Here is a 21,102-nt window from a genome sequence, read left to right as displayed (position 1 = left end):
TTTTGTTATTTCCGATGCTTCGCCTCTTTGTCTGACGCTTTGGAGTCCCCGGCCGTGTGCCCGTTGCCCGTGCTGTTCATGAATATTTTATCCAGCCCCTTCAGGGACTCCACCAGGTAGTTCTGGAAGGCGGTGAGGGCAGCACAGATGGCCGGGCCCCCGAAGCCGTGGGTGATGAGGCTGAAATGGGTCAAACAGCTCTGCACGCCGGGCTCCAGGATCAGCGAGGGGCGGCTGTTCCCCAGCGGAGAGCGATCCTGGGCTATCAGGTCTGCAAACTCCTTGCAAATTTGCCTGAAAGAGAGAGGTTTGGTCACTATAAAGCATGTGGAGAGCTGCAGGAGACACAGTCATGGAATAATAGAACAGTTTGGGTTGGAAGGGACCTGAAAGATCATCCAGTTCCAAACCCCCTGGCATGGACACCAGGCTGCTCAGAGCCTCATCCAACCTAGCATTAAATGCTTTCAGGTGTGGGGCATCCACAACTCCTCTGGGTGTATTTTGGGGTTCTTTTCCTGCTCTCTGCCTCAACAACCACCTCCCCATGATGAGTTTTTGGCTCCAGCCTGGGGAAAGCCCCTGAGTGCAGAACTGGAGCCAGAGCTTTGAAAGGGCACATGCAGCAGTACCAAAATGCTCTCCAGGGCTGGGTTACCCTCTCCCATGCAAGAACAAACCCTCAAATCCGTGCAGGCTGTCCCCTTTCTGGACACCTTCCTTCCCCACAGAAGAGCAATGTTTGGGGGCTAATGCTGAGCCCATCTCTTCCCCACAGAAGAGCAAAGTCTGGGGGCTAATGCTGAGCCCATCTCTTCCCCACAGAAAAGCAAAGTTTGGGGGCTAATTCTGCCCTTCCAGGCTGCAGATCCCCAATGCCCCAGTGGCCCCCTTCCCTCTGTACTCACTTGGTGGCCAGCAGCATGTTTTTCCTGGTGTGCAGCTCCGTGGGGTCGGAGTGCTGCCGGCACAGGTACTCTGCTGCTGCCTTGGCTGGGAACTCGGTTTCGCAGACGTAGCCGAAATCCCGAGCCAGGTGAATGGCTTCACCTGAGAGCAGGACAGAGGGACATCAGCACTGTGCCAGCACCAGCGGGACAGGGAACTGGGAACTGGAAACTGGGAGCTGGGAACTCCTGTAGAGCTTCAGAACTGTTGGGGCTCAGTTCTGGTGAGACCGGGGCCCTTCCCTGTCTCAGTGGCCACCCAAGAGCTCTCCCCACCTTCACCTCTTGCTGCAGAAACACCACTGAGTTTCTTATTCTCATCTGTAAATGAGTCTGTGTGGGCCAGATGAGCCAGTGCCAGCTCTAAACAGCAGCTGGGTCCTTCCTTTACTACGTTTTATAAGAGCATCAAGACAGTGCTGGCCTTGGAGCAGGCTGAGGAGTGACTCTGGGCATCTGCTGCAAAAGGAAGAATAGCAGAGGTATTTCTTACTTGGGAACATCCCCTGCTGCATCTTTCCCTGCTTCATCCCAAGTTTCCTGCTTGGCCTCTCCAAATTGAGAAGAGATTGAAAGAGAAACTGGAGGGTCACAGTGTGACCTCAGCCCTGGGACTGCTGGACAAGGCAGGGCAGGAGGAAGGGGCAGGAGGAAGGGGCAGGAGGAAGGGGCAGGGGGAAGGGGCAGGAGGAAGGGGCAGGAGGAAGGAGCAGGAGGAAGGGGCAGGAGGAAGGGACAGGGGGAAGGGGGTTACATCCCCCACAGGGCCCTCGGGCTGGACGTGCAGGCAGCGTATCCATCACCCCCTGGAAATGCCCACCCATTGATGGGATTGATCCATCTCCAGGCGTCCCGTGGAAATAATCAGAGCTGATGGCCATTGATCATGCCCAACACCCGAAATCCCGGTCGGGCAGGCAGAGCTAATTTGCCTTGCCCCCCTGCTGCTCACATGTATTAGGCCATCCATCCTAAAGCATTAACCCAGATCCCATCCCAGCCTGCCCAGCTCCCCGAGCTCAGTCTATGGAGCCCTGTTACAGGGAAGTGTCTCTGCTTTCCACACAACAACAGTACTTTCCACTTCATTTCCTCCTCCAGAGAAAGAGCAAATAAGGTAAACCCAAAGACTGCAGAACTGCAGTTATTTGTGTGTTTAAAAAAAAAGAGTCAGGAAGGAATAACTGCTGAAAAACTGATACGGGGATAATAAAAGAGAGCTGAGTGACCTCATGTCAGAGCCAGGGCTGGAGCCAGGATTTATTTCTTCCGTGAGTGTGTGAGTGGCTGCACATTTTAATGTTTTTTAGAGGCAGTTTGGATGCTGGATTAGAGAGGTGCCAGGGGGAACAGGACACTTTGGGTTTAGTGTTAAAGACACATTGAGCCAGATCTTGAGGAGGAGAGGCTGCAGGAGAGTGCACAGAGGGCCATGGAGGGCAGGAGGGCAGCAAGAGCCTGGCTGAGGGCAAACCTCCTCCCAAGAGCTTAGGGGTGTTTCTGGAGTGGAAATACAGCCCTGCTGCTCCCTTGGGTCCAGGCTGGAGGTGCTGTCACAGAGCACTTGCCCAAGAGAGGTCGAGTGCTTGGTGTACGTGGTGAGGGCGCCCAAGGGAGCTGTTTCTACCTGGTGCTCCCTGAGTTCTCCAGGAACATCCTCCCCATCTCTATGAATGGCTGTGGGTCAGTGTAACAAAAAAATATTTCATTAGCACTCAAAACCCCATCCATTGACTCTTTTAAATAATTAGACTTCAGGAAGGCAGAGGGGAGAAAACAAATTAAACCAAGACGGCAAATGTTCAGGAAAGAGCGTGTTTGGGGCAGAGGGGGACAAACCAGTTTGTGTGTGCTGGGTGGTGGCAGTGCAGCAGCAGCTTCCTCTGGGTGAAGCATCCCCTGGTTCCATCATGCTTACAAGCAGGAGGAAATTATATCCATCAAACACACTCCTATTTACTGTGAGCTGGGAAGCAGGAACCCAAACATCAGCAGCCACTTGAAATCAAACTGTACATTTCTTCCTTCCTTTCTTTCCTTCATTCTTTTCTTTCTTTTCTTTTCATGGAAATCAGCCTTTCATTCAGCACAACCAACTGCCCTGGGTAACAACCTCCGCCTAATGAAGCGGGTCATTTAATTTGCTGGCGACAATGGAGATGATTTTCTATTCAGGATCCGAAGGCAGCTGCCCGCACCGAGCTGAGCAGGGACACAATGGATTCCTGAGCTCAGAGGGAGGCAGAGCTGTCATTCCATTTGTTTGCATCCCCGTGTGTGCTTTTCTCCCAGGATGCAGAGGCAGCATCATCATTTCCATGGTGGAGAGAAGTAAGAGGGGAGGAAGTGACCGAGTTAGGCAGGGGCACCTCACATGTCTGGGCAGGCTCTGCCTGCCAGGGCAGCACCTTTTCCATAGCTCTGAGGGTGGCTGCTCCACACCTGAGCTCCACCTGCAAAACCTCAGAGCAGTTTGACATCTCCTTGGTGTCTCACTCATTTCCTGGAGCAGGGAAGGACTTGGATGTGGGCATTTCCTTCTTTTACAGGTGACATCACCCAGACCTGAGCTTGGGATGCTGCCCAAGGATGGCCTGGTTGGAAGCACCTGAGCTGTGCCTTAGGTGGGCACACGGGGCTGCAGAGCGGCTGGGAAATTCTTGGCAGCTTTATTCAGGCTTTTTTTGTGTTTGGTCTCTGTGACCCAACTATTAAAAACAGCTCAAAGAAATGAGGGATGCCCTGAGCTCCAGCCAGGAGGATGCTCACAGTCCTGCTTGGCATCCATGAGGAGCCCTTTTCCATGGGCCACACCTGATCTAACAGAAATGGCTGAGTTTTGGAAAACAGACATGGAAACATAGACTAGAATGGTTTGGCTTGGAAAAAACCTTAAAGATCATGCAGTTCCAACCTCCTACCAAAGGCAGGGCAAATGCGCTTGGACATTTTCTGGGACATTTGCTGTCTTGGTTTCATTTGTGTTCTGCCCAGTGCCTTCCCAAGAGTCTGCCCATTTAGCAGGACACATTCATGAATCAGTGTGGAGGCTTACACAGGGACATTGCCATGCTCATTCAGTGGTGACCACTCCATATTTTAAGAGTTCTGGTTTATGGGAAGCTGGAAATTAAGGGGATACAAGTTTTGGCACTCCACCCTCCACAGGAGCAGGGAGGGACCCTTACCTTCCACGAGGGATGTGAGCAGGGTGACGTTGGCAGCTTTGCGCCTTCCTGCAGGTAGATTTAGTCCAATTTTCTCTAATCTTTCCCTTAAACACCGACCTCCATTTTTTGATTTGGCTCTGAGACGAGAAAACAAAGAGGGAAAATAAATTTGACGTAATTCATATTAAAACAACCATAATCCTAGTTTAAGCTTTGAGGTTTGCAAGGACAGAAGAGAAAGCTGTAAAAATACTATTCCTTGATGTACCACACCCCAGAATTTCTCATCTCTTTATCTGAGGCAAGAGCTGGAACACAGACCCTGGGGCTCTTGGGGCAGCTTACCTGCGGAGGACCCCGCCGAGGAGAGAGGCGTTGAGACACTCGGGGGGTGAGAGCCTCCTCTGCACCTCCCCGACCGTCACCTTGTACTTGGAGGTGGAGCTGAGGAGAGACAGGCGGCCGGGCACGGAGCAGAAAACCTCGTTGGGATTGGTGACCCCTCCAATCAGGCCGTCCTTGTTCATGGACAGCGTGGAGATGGTGGTGCCGTTGGCCTTCGAGGGGATGGGCACTGGAGACAAGGGAGAGGGAGAGAAGAGGAGACCATGGCTGAGAGACCCAGGCTCTCCAGGCAGCTCTCCAGCACCTCCCAGGCAGCAGCACTGCTGCTGGGATGTCTCGTTAGTTCCTTATTTTCCTCAGTGAGAGAAGCCAGGTGGGGTGATGAAAATAAACTAAATAAAGGTTGAAGGAAAGGAAGAAGCCTGGACGCTGCCCTCGCCTGCATTCCCACAGCTCCCAGCCCATCTGTAATTAAAGCCAAGGTTTGGGCTGGTCTCCTGAGGATTGTCCATGGTGTGGATGGCTGGAGCTGTGGCCAGCTGCCCTCCCTGTCCCCCTGGGTCCTCCATGGGGTGGATGGGCAGGCAAAACGTGGCTGGTCCCGCTGGCCAGGATGCGAATCCTCTGCAGGGATTGCAGCTGCAGCCCAGCTCTGTGCCAGCACACACTGCATCCCAGCAGGCAGGATCAACCTCCTCCATTCCCTGCCCCAAACCCAGGAGCTGCTGGGCTGGCCCAGAGCTCTGCTTCCATTGTGTGCCCACGGGAACCAGGGGAAAGAGTTCCTTTGCCTTCAGCTCTGGGATTAACCCCACAAATAGCCACAGCCCTAAACTTTCATCATCCCTGGCTTAAAGGAAGCTTGACAAGATCAAACCCAATTAATGCAGCACAAACTTCCCTTTGCTTAATGGGCAAAAGTCAATTAACACAAAGTTAGGCAGGCACTGGTAACTGCAGCATCTTGTTGGGCCTATGGCATGACACCGGGGCAAAGGGGCTCAGTTTTCCCATTTGTCATTCCAAAAGAAACATTCCTAGATGAAATAAAGGTTTGTAAGTTAAAACTGTGGGTGAAACTTGTGCCAAATCTCTTTGGTTTTTATGCTCTGAAACTAATACCAATTTAACTCAGGGGGAAAAATAAGCAGGTTTTGAAAGAATCCAAAGATCATTTCAGCCCTGGCATTCTTTGTGCTTCCTCAGGAATGACTGTTCCACAGTCAGATGGTTCCTGCAAGTAATGCAGCAGTGACTGCCGGGGTTTATAAAGGAAATACATATGGCCAAAATGAAACAGCAGCCCCAGGATTAAGCAGGGAGGGTTCATGGACTGGACCTATGAGGGGGCGCTTACAATCGGCACATTGAAAATCCAGCTCAACGACTCTCTAGCATGGCAATAAAAATCAGCACATGCTACATAAAAATGACTCATGTTTTAAGACTAAGGGATGAATGGAAAGGAGCTGAAGGACACGGAGTTTCCTCCCAGCACAAAACTTGCACAAAGTCAGGGAGCCAAGGGTGAGATGCACCAGTGCCCTGCTGGAGTTGGCAGCTGTGGTCAGTGTTTGCCATGACTGAGGCTGGTCTAGGGCAGAACAAACACAGGAACTTCCCCTGAGACGTAGGAAACCAGAACTATTTCCAGGAAGGAGCAACTTCAAAGCTTTCTTCCGCAGTCCCAGAACAGGTTAGGTTAGTCTCGAGGGGATCCCTTAAAATCAAAAGTCAGAGCGTGGTTTGCAAATACCCGTGCAGTGCTGCTGAGCTGTGAGGCCCTGCGGGGTCTCATTGATGGGGTTCTGCTGAAGAAGGGGCCACCCCCAAACCAGACTCCCCTGGGGAGCAGGTGTTGCTTGTAGCATGGTGTGAAGAGCTGCGTGTAACTGATCCACTCTGTAACCTGGATTATATTTGGGTACATCCGTGCATGCCTGTGATCATGCCATGGCTGCACTCAAGCTGCATGCACGGCCAGGGATCTGCACACACAGAGCCATGCAGGGAGAGGGAGAGGGCTCGTGCCTCACCACACATCCATGGGACACAGCATCTGGGGAGGAGGCAAACCCAGCTGGCACCAGGGTGACTTAACACCAGAGCCAGGGTGGGATACAGCTCTGCGCTTGCCAGGCACCCCACAGGCAGTGACAGAGAGGCACAGGTGATGTTGATGTGCAGCATGGAGACACAACACTTGGGAAACACGCACTGGAGCTTTTAGGAATGATGCTACTGTCAGAAACAAAGCCCTGGAAAGCTGTGCCCTGGAGCTGACTGCTGTGAAGGGCAAAGCCCAGCACAGCTGGATCAGCCCAGCTCTGTGCCACAAGCAAACCAGGCAGGCACCAGCACTGAGCGTGGATTTTGGCATTGCTCTTCTGCCTCGAAGCCTCAGCCAAGGCCACAGCCCTCTGATCTGGGCACGTGCAGGTGTGGGACAGGGTGGCTGTGTCACGTAGAGCTTGTGCCCTCACAGGGGATGTGAGAGAGGCATGGAGCAGGCAGCGGTGCTGGGAGCTGAGCCGGGCCCCGGAGTCCTGCAGCAGTGCTTCATCCATTAGACAGCATTGCCTCGATACAACAAGAATAAACAAAGCCACATTCGCCATTAATCACGAATTATTGTTATTGAGCCTCACCTGCTGCTGTTTGCCTGGTCTGATCTGCAGCTTGTTTGCCCATAAACATGCTGCAGGAGGGAGACAAGCTACCATTAAAGCCTGACAGCTTTGTTTCCTTGGCTTTTGGGGAACCAAAATTGTCTCTTGTCATCTGAGTAAACCAAAAGTCCCCCTCGATCTTCAGTTGCTGCTTTCCCGCTCCCGCAAGCAGCAGGTGATCGGAGCACCTGAGCCAGCCTGCAGACAAGAAGGAAGCATGAGAGCGGTGCGGGCCGGCAGCCCCGCGCCCCAGCGCCGACCCCCGGCGCCTGCCGAGCCCCGAGCTGCTCCCGCAGCCTCTGCCGAGGGCTCATCCCGGCTCCGGTGCAGGGCAGAGACCCCTCGGGGCAGAGCCAGGGTCTGCACGGTGAGGCTGAGGCGCTGAACAGCCCCGATGTGAGCGGGGATTGCAGCGCCCGGGAGAAGGAGCAGCCGGGCACAGCAAGGACCTGAGGGCCGCCCGTGTGGGATGGAAATGTCACACCGTGTCACTGCACTCGTCACCCCCCCTGCGGGATCGGCCATAGGAGACACCCGCTTTTGGCAGAGTAGGACAGCACCTTTCCCACAGGGACCCGGCTCTCCCTCCCTCGTCCCCCTGGCAGGAGCTCGGGCAGGGTCGGGTCCCACTCCTGACCGTGGAAACCCAGAAACACATCCCAGAGATGCTCGTGCACACAGTGTCACACCAACACACCACAAAGGCTGATGAGGAAGGGTTGGATGCTGCTGCCCAAGCAATCACAGCTCCAGCCCCGCCTGGTGAGCAGAATGGGGCACCCCTGGGTCACCCCAGCCCACCCCAGGAAGCTACAAATGGCTGGGCACAAGTGGGAGTTTGGGTTGATTCAGCCAAAGAAAGGGGAAGAAGGAGACCTTAGACCTTAAATAACTGCTCAAAGCACTCCTGGGGAATGCAAGGTCCTCTTTGTTATCTGTTCTTATTATTTATCAATTATTATTTATTGATGCTTGATTGCTTCACTCTGTCCTCCTCCTTTTCTTAAACTGCCTGGCATTTCTGAGAGGCAGTTTTTCCCATGGAAGTGTTTTTTATTCAGATTAATCCTGCTATTTCTAAACCAGCAAATTTAGGCGAGCTTGGCTGCAGATTTCAAAAACTGAAGCCCCTGGGAAGCATTTTGACCTGCCCTGGGAATGCTGCAGGTGGGCTGGACACAGGTAAGCACTGGCACAGGCCAAAGGGGTCAGATCTGAAAGGGAAAACAGATTTTGGAATAAGGTTATGCTGGCAGACCTCAAAGGGCTTCACACATTGCTGATCCTCAGCCCAGTGCTGGTACAGCTCCAGCCACCAAAGCCATGAACTCACTCCTGACTCAAGCCAGCTCCTTAGTGCAGCTGGGGAAAACTGAGGCACAGAGCAAGTTAAATGATTTACCAGAGCTCAGGTACGTGGGCATGATGTGTGTGTGTGCAATTCCATGTGGGAATGCTTTTGTAAGCAATCCAGGTTCAGCTGCTGCCCAAGTGTTGGGGAGTGCTGTGCTGCAGGCTGGTTACCTACAGCCTCTGTTTTCATAGCCCTGGATTTTCTGTAGGAAGCTGTGAAATCGAGCTGTTTGTCACCACATCATCTTGGCTCCTGGTGCTGCGGTGATTTGGAGAAGGGCAGCATGGCAGCAGCAGAATCTTGCTGAGTGTGGGGAGGGAAATGATCCTCATTTCTTCTGTACACCTCACAGGAAGCTTTTCCATCAGACTCAGCCTCTCACTGCAGCCTTGAACCTCACAGGGCAGGTGCCACTTGCAATCTGTTCTATTCCAGGTGTGTGTGAGCAGCCCTGGAGAGACACAAACTCCCAGTGAGCCACTTGCCTCTGTGCTTGGAGTGGGTACCCATGACTTCATCTTCCCTGTGAACCTCAAGGTTTGTGATCTCCCATCAGAGGAGCCTTTTGTGTTGAGTCAGTTTTGGTTTGTCTTTACAACCTACCCTGGTGTAACTGTCAGATGATGAACCCCCAGAACTTCATTTGCTGTGGCTCAAAAAACTCTGATGTAGAGAGTGATTTCAAACAAGTCCTGGTGACCAAAAACACCAAGGGTTTCATCCCTTGACTTCCCTGAGCTGGAGAGCACCCTGCCTGCCTGGGGTTATGTCTTTGTATCTGCCACAGCCAGAATGAAATTGTGTTATGACACAGGACAAGTCACTATCCCTGTTTGGGCTTGACTGTCCCCAGCAACAAATTGCAGATAATAATATAATAATGTCTACCTGGGAGGGATGTTATGACACCCAATTAAAACTTTCCAAGTAATCTCTGGTGGGAGATTTCTCCAGGTGAGAAGTCCTTGGGTGCTGAATGCACCAGGAGGAGTTGGTCCAGCCCCTGAGCATGGGATGTGATGATGCCCCTTGGAGCAGACAGGCAAAGGAAAGGCAATTCCATGAACAGGAGTCCCACACCTCCAGGGTGCTGCAGCCCATGGGATGGGATGGCACAGCTTTGTCTCCCTGAGGGTTTTCAGGAGACAGCTGGGAGAAAGATAAAAGCTCGGCTGAATGGATTGCTCAGCTATGAATCCAGAGAATGGAATAAGGAGCCTCACTCCTTCAAAGTGTCCCAAAGGAAAGCACAAAGTTTCTGCCACTTCTGGCTTGCAGAGGTAGGTCCTTTGGCTTTTAAGTTTAAGAGGTAAAAAGAAGGAGCAAAACAAACCCATTCTTCAAAGGCTTTCACCTAGAAAACCTTGGAGAATTTCCTGCTTTTGCCCAGTGAAATCCAGCACGCAGCCCTGCGCCTCCTCTTCCTCATCCTCCCTCTTCTGCACGGTCCGGGCTGAGGATGCTCCGTCATTCCTTCTCCTTCCTCATATTTGTTCACCGAAGTCTGTGGGTGAAATTACCATTGTGATTCCTGGAAATGGGCACTTTGAAATGTAAATGTTCGGTGGAAAAGGTGCAGCTGCAGCCCGGCTCAGTCTTCGGTGCGCGGAGCTGCGGGAGCCGGTGTCCGTGCTCAGGGCTGGCAGCAAAACATCGATTTCTGGGTTTAAGGGAAAAGAAACTTTCCTACAAAAAGAGAAAAATACAGAAGTACAGAGTCGTTTCCATAGGAGAAATGCGCTGCTCGCTTGCAAAATTATCTGTTAGCAGGAAAAATTGTGGTACTTGGGAATTGAGTTGCTTTTCGTGGTGTTATTTGTTCTGTTCCATTTCCAGCTGGAGCTCTGGGTGCTGTAAGGGGAAAAACGGGTCCAGAGGGAACATGCAAATCGCTGCCCGTCTTACAAGTCTGTTTTCTTCTCTCTCCAGATACACTGCAGGTAAATTCTCTTCCTCGGTAAGGCGGAATCCCTGAATATCGGAGCTTTTATTGCGACATCCCTTTAAAAGTGGGAGTGTGCTACTGTTGAGGTTGCATTTTAAAGAGCTAGCAGTGAATCGCCTTAGGAGACAACCTGGGACAAAGCAATCGCTCATCTTCAGGCACAGCAGCTCTGTCTCCAGCCCCCACCAAAGCCGCTGAGCCCCCCGTCCCTTTCCAGGGAGGCTCGGCTACCTCGGGCATCGCTGCGGGGCAGAGCTGAGCCGTGCCCCGCACACCTGCACCCTCCGAACCTGCCGCAGGTGCCGAGGTTTTGGTTCCACGGCTCTGCAGGTGCAGCGGTGACAGCCCCGGTTTGTTCCCTGGCCGGGGGTGCCGCTGCTCGGACCCGCTCCGGGTCCCGGCTATGGATGTTTGTGTGCAGCCCCCGAGGAAAACGCTGCAGAGAGGGGAGGGATTGCTGCTGTCTTCCGGGAAGAGCTGTCAGCGAGCTCATCTAACCTTCGTTTGAATGTCTCTGATGTAAATTATAAGATGGAGATACATATATAAAAAAATATCTGGATGTGGGTGTGAGCCAGGGCAGCTGCTCCTGCCGTCCCTTTAAAAGCCCTTTTTCAGGGAGGAGGTGCTGCAGAGTTCAGCTGCACCAATTTCCTGGTGTTTCAGCAGAGAGGTATTTATTGATGGTCCAGGGAAGGAGGTCAGAGCCATCAGCTGTATTTCAAACGCACACTCTGTAATTATCCTCTCTTCCCAGAGGGGATTATACAGGTATTCTCTTTATCTCGAATGCACAACCTGAACCAAGTCCCCCTGTCAAAGAGCCTCTCTAGGAACCACCATCATCGGCCTTTTCAAATGGAAGGATGGAAAGAATCTTGGTTTTATCTGTGGCTTTTCGAGATCGCTGAGCTCTGATAGGGAAATGAATCTCGGACCCTCAGAGGAGAGCAGGGATACAGCCTCAATCTATTCCCATGAGAAAGCTGATCAGGAGAGGTCCCATGCCTATGCAAAACTCCCATATTTAACATTTTGTTTCCCATGCAAATCCATTCATCAGGTTGGGAAAGAAATATGAAGTTGCCATGTGATATTAATTCCATTTTTCATTCTGTACCTCTGTTTGACCCAGTGAAGTCCCAACCATGAGTCACTGCAGGTGTCTCCTGAGGAGCTTTGGGATGGATCTACAGAGCAGGAAGGTTCAGACTCCCCCAAATCCATGGGTACAATGGCTTGGTTAAGAATGGTCCCTGCTGAGTACATCATGCTTTGATAGGAATGGCCAGCTGATATAATATTAAAATTTACTCAGCCCCCTGAGCTTCTGCAGGACTTGGGAAGGGGACTAGAAAGTGCTTTGCAATTGATAATTTCAGCTAATGCATTTTCTGCTTCACCATTTAGGAATGACTCGACCTCAAATATGCTGCTGTTCAGAATAGTTTGTCAGTTTTTTGGGAACTGCTCACAATGAATTTGTGGTGAGCTCCCACATGTTTCCTTTCTATGCTTCATTTCATGGAGTGCATTCTATTCTGCTGTCTGGGGAACCCTGATGTCACAGGCTGAGCAGTAACTGCAGAAACACTGCACTGGAAGGCACCAAACATCAATGATTAAAATGTCCCCCTAAACAGTAAAACTCAGGTGTCTGAACCTTTAAAGGGAATGAATGAAAATTATTTGGGTTCTGCTTTTGAGTGACGAAGTGTTTGGAGATATTTCCTGCACTGCTGGTTGGAAACTGCCCCGATGCAGCGACTTCATTGGAGAAGTCAGTTTAATCTGGTAATTCACATTATTTCCTTCCCCCTTGATTCTAAATTACTTTTTCTGAATCTGCAGCTATGCCCTTCTATATCTACATTAGAAAATTAACCATTTCAATTTCAGTTCAATTACTGAATAATTATTTAAAATTCAGTCAAATTCTGCCCGTTTAGAATTCATGTTTCACAGCACAAACCAAGCAGGTTTAGAAACGGGAGGTTGGAGAGCCAGAGGATTTAAGCCACACTGCTCCATGCTGACACCAAGGGAAGTTCCCCATCCATTGTCACCCCTGGCTGTGCTGCAGCAAGTGCTCCCAGCCCCACACACTCCATAACTCTGCCTGCAGCATCAACCACCCCAAATTCACTCCTTTAGCAGCACAAACACTTTGGCACCCAGTCTATGAGCTCTTTATGTGTTTAATCAGTTTAATCCATTTCACAACAACATGCAGGGCAGCTTTTCCCTGTATTCCCTACAGATGCACCTGAATTTGTGTGGTTGGGATCTCCATCATCTAAAAGAGGAGAGCAAAGCTCTGACATCGCGGGGAGCGATGACCGATCCCGTGGAAGCCATTGCCATGTTCCTGTCAATTTGTTAAATCTATTCAGGTTGTTGAAGGGCAAAAGACCATCCAGCAAAGATTAGAACTGAATAATAACAGAACAAATTCTTCCCTTCGTACTGAGCTCGCTGCCAGCCCGCCAAGCTGGCGGGGTTTCAGTCTGGGTCTGACCACAGCAACGTGAATCTCTCGGTTCAGCGGCTCCTCGGAGCTGCCCTTGGCCAGGGATTGCTCTGGGGACAGGCACTGCTCACCCACTGTCACAGCAAAAAAGGCTTTTCCTTTTCCTAGCTCGGATGCCCTGGGTTGCTGGCACCAGTGTATTGCTGCGACAAACCCTCTGATGATGGTTTTTCAATGGCCACCCCATCTCTTGCTAACTGGGATCCTGTGCTGGAAACCTCCCAAAGCACCCTCGGTCAGATCCTCTGCTCGAACCTCTCCAGCCCTGGGAGGGTGGCTCTGCTTTCTCCCACACCTGTGGCCACTTTGGGGCTCCCAGGAAGCCCTGGGGACACCACTTGCTCCCTGGGACCTGTCTGACCAGTCCGGAGGGAACAGGGCTGACCCAATCCCTCTCTCCCTGGCGCCTCGGCACTCTGGTGACTGATGCCAAATAAATGCCTGAGATAGAGGGTGGGGAGACTCAGCCCGGCTGGAATCCCAAGCACGCACCGCAGACACTGCCATGGATTTTTAAGCCACGAAGGTGAACCTGCTCCCAGCTCCCCTTGTCCTGCTCCAAGCCCCAAGCTCCTGCCATGCTGTGTTTTGGGGTTGTTTAATTGCAATGGGCACCTTGGGCTCTTTTCTAGCAATTCCCTCTCGCTCCCATTCTCTGCCCTTTCTCCCCAAACCACAACCAAAGGGAAGGCAATACCCAGGCACAGCAGAGCTGGGCTGGGGACAGGCCAGGGAGACGAGAGCTGAGCACGCAGAAGCTCCAAGCATCACATCCAGATTTGCTAATTAGTTCCTCCATTAAGAATTAAAATAAACAAACAAATGGAAGGACAGCAAGAGTGAGTAATTCCCTGGATCACACAGGAAAGGGTGGGATGGTTTAGTGGTTAGAGTGCTAGTCTAGGACTTCAGAGAACCTCATTTAGGCTCTTCAAATAATTAAGAGAGATTGCAAACATTTTTTTTCTGAGATCATCTATCTTGGAATATTATTAAACTGGGAGGAATAGTTTGTGTTTGCCTCTGCTCTGCTGCAGGTTTAGTGTGACCCTGGTCTGGAGTGACATTGATGGGTCCCTATGGGTCTTGCCTGTGCTGCCCTGGGTGTGTGTCCTGATGGACCCCAGTGAGGCAGGAACCTGTGCTCTCACACAAATTAAGATCTTGGCACCACTTCCTTTGCAGGGACAAACACCACTGGTGCAACCTGGCCAAGGCTGTCCTGCTGCCAGTCCACCTGTGGATGAAATAGCCCCTGTGGGAGCCAGGGTAGTGATGTGACAGTGGCCACCAAACTGCAAAGATACCTAACAGCCCCCAAAATGAAGGGGAAGGTGCTCCAGAGCAAGCCCAACACGTCTGTGCTGCTCTCTCAGTGCTATCCATGGAGAAGCCTCACCTGTGGTTCTCCTCCCAGAGCAGAGGTGCTGCTGCTTTGGCTCAAGCCACATGCCAAAAAGCAACCCAAGCTGGCTTTCCTGAACCTACCCTTTAAGAGTTGCTCTTTATTTCAAACAAAGAAAAAAATTCATTTAGAAACATCTAATTAAACAGTAAGTCATGACAAGGTACATGAAACTTGGAGATAACACATGCCTGGGAGGCAGTGGGGAGGTTGAGACAAAGCCCAGCGCCTTCACCAGTACCCGCGTGTGTTATCTCACATGAACACACACCTGGGCTTATCCTGGTGCAATTATAGGACATTAAAAATATAATTTTAATGGAGGAATGGTGATCTGGATGCAGTTCAGAGTAAAAACTTTCTTTCAAGTTTCTCTGTTTGATTAGTAGGTGTTCCTGCCGCGCACCGTGAGCGCGCGAGGCAGAAGCGGCAGGCTCGGGAGGTGTGACTGTGTTTTGAGGAACGCTGCTCTATCTCCCTGTGTGTGCGAGGGCTTGTCGAAACTTTAAAGCATTCATGAGCACCACTAAGGCAGCAAAACTTCCAGTCAAGACCCGGCTTGTCCCGGGTGAGCCCCTTTTCCTACTCAGGCAAACTACCGCCGCAGATGGAGCTGCAGAGAGCTGGGAGGGCTCCCCAGCGAGCCCAGCACCCTGCAGCTGACTGGAAGCCAAGTACCTCCACCCACGGCCCTGGACAGTCCTATAAAAGCTGTGTCTTCACAGCCCCAGGTGTTTTACAGGATGACCTCATTTATTACCTTGCTCGTCACAGGAAATGATGTTTATCTAATCTACCATTCTTTCAGGGTTTTTTTTTCCCCCTGCCACATCTGGCTTCTTACATTTCTTACAGCTCAGTTCCTCCTTGCACCAAAACAAAGGAGAAATGGCACTGCTGCCGTCATGCCAGTGCCTCAATCCCACCAGTTTGAGAAGAAGCTGAGAAGCTTCAAAACCTGGAGCTCGCGTGCGGTGGCGAGTGGATCTAAGGATCTCAGTCCTTAATCTCCCTCCTCTGCTGCATTCCTTAGTAGTGACAGCTACTTCTTGCAATATTCCTGACTGTGGGCTCTGAGGCACAGCTTTCCATCTGCCTGTCCAGTATCCAGCCAAACAGGTCCACATTCCTGAGCAGAAACGCTAGCACTGCCCCTCGGAGCGGCTCAAAAGCCTCGGATGGAAACTGGAACAAGTCACAAACATGAGGGAAGGCAGCAGCAGCCAGGACCAGATCCACAGAAATGAGGGACAGTGGCAGCACCAGATCCATAAAAACAAGGGACAGTGGCAGCACCAGATCCACAAACACAAGGGGCAGTGGCAGGAGCAGGTCCCACTGCCCCAGCACGGAGCTGGGGACGCGCGCTGTGCGTGCCTGGGTGCCAGGGTGAGCCCACGCTGGTCACACCCTGCTCTGTCTCTACTCCAGGTTGTAAAATGCCACAGCCAAAACTCGTGCCCGCGAGCGGGTGCACCAGCCCCTGTGGCTCACCCTGCTCCTTCTGCCACAGGGCCCCAGCTCTCTCCTGCCCACCTCCAGCAGGACCCAGGGCTGCTCCCGCACCCCAGCGTGTCCCCAGGTGCCAGGGAAAGAGATTCGTATTTTTCTTTGTAATAAAAAGGCTCTCCCAGAAGCTTTCTGCTGATCCCAAAAGGATGTGAAAGCAATAAAACCCCTCCTTATTTTACAACCAAGCTGCAGGATTTTTTGCTACTGAGCACAACGACCTAAATGCTTGATTTCATAACCAGAAGGTCGCACCCTGCACCAGGAGCTCGGGACTTGCTGAATCCCCAGTTTTATGTCTGGGGGGGTCTCACAGCCAGACCTTGGCAGCTGACCTGGGCATCCAAACATCAGGGCAGCAGGTGAGTGGAGCAGAAAATTCCTGAGCTGCTGTAGACTAAAGCAGCCAGAGCCCCAACTAAACTTTTTCAGAGCTAATTTTAATGTTTCTCAGTCTAATATTTCCTGGTCTTATATAAATGCTTGGAAGGGAAAGTAATACTAATACTAATACTACTAATAATAATTATAATAACTCAACCACAAACAAAACAACAACAAAAGAAAGGCAAAGGAAACAATTTCTGAAATACTGCTGGGAAAAAAGGAGAATGAACAAATAGGGGTACAAGATATTCATCAATGCTCTGCTGTCCTATCCAAGATTTTATCCATTTATTCCCAAACGAAATCTATCACCCCATTTGTCACGACATCACGGGGGAAAAACTCATCGTCTGTTTTTCAGAGCTATCACATCTCTCCCTGCTCCAAGTGAAATCCCAGCTCACACACCGCACCCCACAACCGAACCGGACCCTTCACCCGGGATTTCTCGGCGCCCTTCATCACCCGGCGCCTCCAGCCCTAGGGATCACCACGGCGATAACGAACCAGAACCAGTCCCGAGGGCAGCGGTGGAAAGGGGTATTTGAACGCCTGTTCCCAGCCCGGATCTGCCTCCCTGGGCTGCACCCGCTGCCGGGACCCGGCTGCCCCCGCCGCGATGCGGGATGGGGGTCCCGGGGCGGTCCCCGAGCCCTTTCTGGGGTGAATCCCCGCTTTTCCTCTCCACTGGTTTCATTCGGGGTTACCTGCACCCAAGGAGCCGGAGCGCTGCGGGCTGGGGAAAACACTCGGAGGGGATAGGGTGGCAATGCACCGCATTTCCGACATGCCCACAAAATCCCTGGAATTATATTAACGGCTGGAAGTTTAGTTGAGAAGGAAAAGGAGGGAAAACAGACACGCTGTCAGTGATGCTCCCACACAGCGCTCCGGGGCTCCGGGGGCAGCATCTTCCCCTCGGCGGGCTGGGGGACATCGGCAGTGACCCCCGTTCAGCGGGGATGGCCCCGAAATCCCGGGATACGGGAGAGGAGAGGCTGCGGGGACAGCGCGGGGCTGCGGGCTCTTCCCGCCCGTTCCGGGCTCTTTCTGACCGGGGACGAAATGCGACTCCAAGGACGGGAGTTAAAAGGGAGGTTTGGGGATCTGGGGCAGGTGATTAATATTTTGTTGAACCGGGACAATAGTATCAGGCTAACTAATTAGACGGGATAAATCTGTTTCCACACGCAAAGATTTCTATCAGGTTTGTGTCCGACGGCCATTCCGTCAGGAATTCCAGGATTAATCGGCGTTTGGGATCTCGGTGCGATTTAGGACAAAACTGCGCTTTTTAAGTTTAACCTCGCTCCCTTCAGAGAGGGGGTTCTCGAGCCCTGCTGCCCAGCCGCTCCCTCCGGCTCTTTCTGCCCGGAACCCGCCGGGAGCTGCCTCACATGGCTTTAATTTAATTTTATTTTTCCTGGGGTGTCATTCACCCGCGGGGGCCCGGGCTCGGCTCTGGCCACGCTGGGCTCCAGAACACAGCTCAAAGCTGCCAGAGCCACATTTTATACATTCTAAAAAATTAAATAAAGCCGAATGTAAAGGAATTTATTCCCCGGGCCGTGTGGAGGGCAGAGGCGTTTGATCCGGGATCCCCGGCTGCGGCTTCCATAATTCCTCCGATTTCTTTAGAGCTGAACTCGCCCGTTTGGGAGCTTCCAGGGGCAGGGAAAGAGGAGCGCGGCCATCGGCTCCGGATGCCGTTCTCCCGATCCCTGACAGCGGCGCGGGTGACGGAGCGGGGCCGGGACAGAGCCCCCGGTGCTGCCGCCGCTCCCGGGAGCCCCGGTGGCTCCGTCCCGCCGCTTCCAGCGGGGCTGCCCAGCTCCCCCCGCACACACGCTCGTGGCTTTGGATTTATCGATTTCCCCAGCAAACTCGGAGCTGCGCTCTCCAAACACAGCAATAATAAAAGAGAAAATTAAAATAATAATAAAGAGGGCAAAAACAGGGACGGAAAAGAGATATTAATATTTTAAAAAATATTAAAATTTCCAGACAAGAACGGGCGTGGAAGAAAAAGTGTCCGTGAGCACAGGGGCTGCGGTCGAGCTTTTTGCACCATTTCTGCCTTTAGCCAGAGATATTTTAATTTTATTTTTCCTTTCTTTTTTCTTTTTTTAAATTTTTCTTTCCAAGACTAGGGAACTAGAGAATTTCCAAGGGCAAAAACCAGGCACTAAACAACGACAAATCCTTCCGATAGAAGACAAAAAAATCTAAGTAAAGGCGCTTTTGGAAAAAGGAGGGGAAAAACCTCACTGAACCACTATAACTCTAAGCGAACTTCCAGACTAACATTCCCACTCCGGGATATTTCCCGAGCGTTCCGGGGCGCTCCTGCCCTGCCCAAGCCACGGAGGTAAGGTCGGTGCCGGCTCACGCACCCCTCAGCTTCTTGCGACCATTCCTCACTCCCGAATGTTTAATGAAACGCCTCTCCAGCATTCTGATTAAAGCTCAATTAATGCGGGTCATTAATGTCCCGCTGGCAGCCGCGTGTTCCTAGAATGGCCTTTTCTAGGGAAAGGGGATGCGGCGCACCGGGGCGCCGCTCCCCCCGAAACGACCGGCGGCAGCTGGGGAAGAACAGCACGAACGGGAGGTTTTTCATGCAGTTACCGGGGATCGGCTACGGCCCGGACCAGCACCGGGACTGCGGGGCTGCAGCACCCACCGGCCCACGTTACCGAGCCGTCCCCGTGGCTGCGGTTCCGTTCTGGTTAAACGCATCCTCCCCATGCACAAAATTCTGTAAAAAATCGCGGGGAGAAGCCAAGAGCAGCGCTGGAATATTCCATAGTAGAGATCGCCCCGAGAACCAAACCGGACGCTCCCGAGCCCCTCTCATCGCTCTCACAACGGCCCGGCGGAAAATTTAGTACAGAATATTTTAGGGAGTTGAGCTGTTTTACCCACCGGTTCCTTGGGATGTGGGGGACTGGTCAGGGTGCGGGGCAGAACCGGACGCGGGAGATCTCGGGGGTCGAGCGGGACCTCTGCCCGCAGCCCCGATCCCCACGCCGGTCCCGGAGGAAAAGGCATCGCCTCCCCTCTGGTCCCGGAGCGAAGCCCCGGTTCTGGAGCGGCAGAGGTGGGGGGGTCTCCGCAGACCCGCATATTGCCGAGATGGGGCTGCGGGACAGGCAGCACCGGCCCCAGAGCCGCGCCACTTCTCGTCTCCGTTAAACGCGTCCTTGCCCTCGGTACCGGTCCCGCCGAACGGGCCCGATCCGTCGCGGTGTGAAGCGGTTCGCGGCCCGCGCTGCCTCCCCCGCCGCCGGGCGCGGGGATCCGACCGGGGACGGCGGCACCGGAGCACCGGGAGCTGCCGCCGAGCGCCGCCGGGGCATCCCCGGGCTTTCCACGCAAACCGTACGCGGCCGCCGGCGGGGTGGGCCCCAGGGCTCCCCGACAGCAGCGTCCGCCCGTCCGGGCCCTTCGGTACCGGGAAGGAGCGGCCGTGGTACCGCCCGAGGGAGAGCGGTGGGCCGGGGGCGGGTGGGCGCGCTGGCCCGCCGGGACCCGCCGCTTTCGTTTCAGTCTCGCCAGGGACAGCAGCGAGCCCTTCCCGACGGGCGGGGAGCAGCCCCGCGGGAGGGCGGACGCGGGGGGACCCGAGGGCAGGAGCGGGGCCCGGTCCGGTGCCGCTTTCCGCTGAGCCGCCGCGCTTTTCTTACCTTTCTTGATCACGGACTGATCGAGCAGGTTCATCCCGCCGTCGTCCACGGCCTGAAAGCACCGAGGGAAGGAAGAGCCGTCAGCCGGCCCCGGGCACCGGCTGCCGGCGGCGCGGGGACGGCCCGATCCCCCCGCTGCCCCCGGCCAGAGGGAATTCTGAGGACACGACCGAGCCCCAGTAATGGGAATCCCCGGCCCGGTGTTTCTGTTTGCCCGGGGGTACGGACGCCGTGGGGCCCGACTCGTCCCGGCCTGGAATCCTCGGTCGCACAGGCAGAGGGATCTGGCCCCGTCCCCGGACAACCAACCCACCCCGGGCACCCTCCCGGTGCTCCCGCCGTCTCCCCGTACCTGGATGTCCTCGAGGCCGTGGTGGCCGAGGCCGTGGAGGCCCAGCGGGCCGTCGGCGAGGCCGTGGCCGCCGTCGGGCAGCCCGTGGAGCAGGCGGGGCACGGCGGGGTACTCGCGGCGAGGGTCGAGCCCCAGGGCTCGGTGGGTCTGCGAGAGCAGCCCCGGCTCGTCCTGCCGGCCGCGCTGCGGGGGCCAGGCTGGCTGCTGGTGCTGGTGCAGAGGGCTGAGCGCCGCGTACGGGTCCGCCAGGTGAGGGTAAGCGGGCTCCTGGCCCTGCGGGTAGGGCAACGGCGGCTGCGGGTACGGCGGGGGGAAGTAGGGCGGCTGGAAGTCGGCGGCGGGCGTGTGGCAGAGCGGCGGCGCCGAGCCATAGGGCGCCTGGTTGAGCGAGGGCAGCTGCGGCAGGCGGGCCCCGGCCGGCGCCCCGGGCAGCCCCTCGGCTCGGTCCTGCGGCGGCGAAAACAGCGGCGGTGAGGCGGGCACGGACCCCCGGCCCCAGTCCCCGACCCCCCGTCCCGTCCCGTCCCGTCCCGTCCCTCCCCACGCGTGCTCGTCCCGCACTCACCATGCCCGGGTAGCTGTGCACAAGCATCGGTGCGGGCCCGCGGCAAGCCCCGGGCGGGCCGGGCCCCGGGGGTGCCCCCGTCTCCGCCCCTCTATCCCGCCGGAGCGGCGTCTCCCATCGCCCGCCCGCTCCTCTGCGCCGGCCCCGACTCCATGCACGCCAGTTATAGCGGCGGGGGCGCGCCCGCCGCCCCGGGAGCGCGCGTCAGAGCGCGGGGACGGGGACGCGCCGCCCGCTC

At 54.2% G+C, this 21,102-nt stretch overlaps 1 protein-coding gene across 1 annotated transcript; it reads right to left on the bottom strand.

Moving 5' to 3' along the window:
* Positions 1–5: 5 nt before the first annotated feature.
* TFAP2E (transcription factor AP-2 epsilon) lies at positions 6–20,891 on the bottom strand. Its single transcript, XM_054648361.2, has 7 exons — positions 20,865–20,891; positions 20,300–20,746; positions 19,948–19,999; positions 4,463–4,691; positions 4,136–4,254; positions 909–1,050; positions 6–294 (listed from the first exon to the last, which is right to left on the bottom strand). Exons 1-7 carry the CDS (start codon positions 20,889–20,891, stop codon positions 6–8), a joined length of 1,305 nt encoding a protein of 434 aa, XP_054504336.1.
* Between the last annotated feature and the right edge of the window lie 211 nt (positions 20,892–21,102).

Source organism: Agelaius phoeniceus, chromosome 22, assembly GCF_051311805.1.
Source record: "Agelaius phoeniceus isolate bAgePho1 chromosome 22, bAgePho1.hap1, whole genome shotgun sequence".
NCBI lineage: Eukaryota > Metazoa > Chordata > Aves > Passeriformes > Icteridae > Agelaius > Agelaius phoeniceus.
Note: the sequence above shows the minus strand (reverse complement) of the source record. Positions and strands in the feature narration are given on the sequence as shown.

Bases quoted from the DNA above. Each gene is read 5' to 3' on its own strand.
- TFAP2E (XM_054648361.2), bottom strand. From the start codon at position 20,891: ATGCTTGTGCACAGCTACCCGGGCATG. The intron at 20,747-20,864 runs GTGAGTGCGGGA...TCGCCGCCGCAG, and splicing joins TGCACAGCTACCCGGGCATG to GACCGAGCCGAGGGGCTGCC. The intron at 20,000-20,299 runs GTACGGGGAGAC...CGGTGCTTTCAG, and splicing joins ACGGCCTCGAGGACATCCAG to GCCGTGGACGACGGCGGGAT.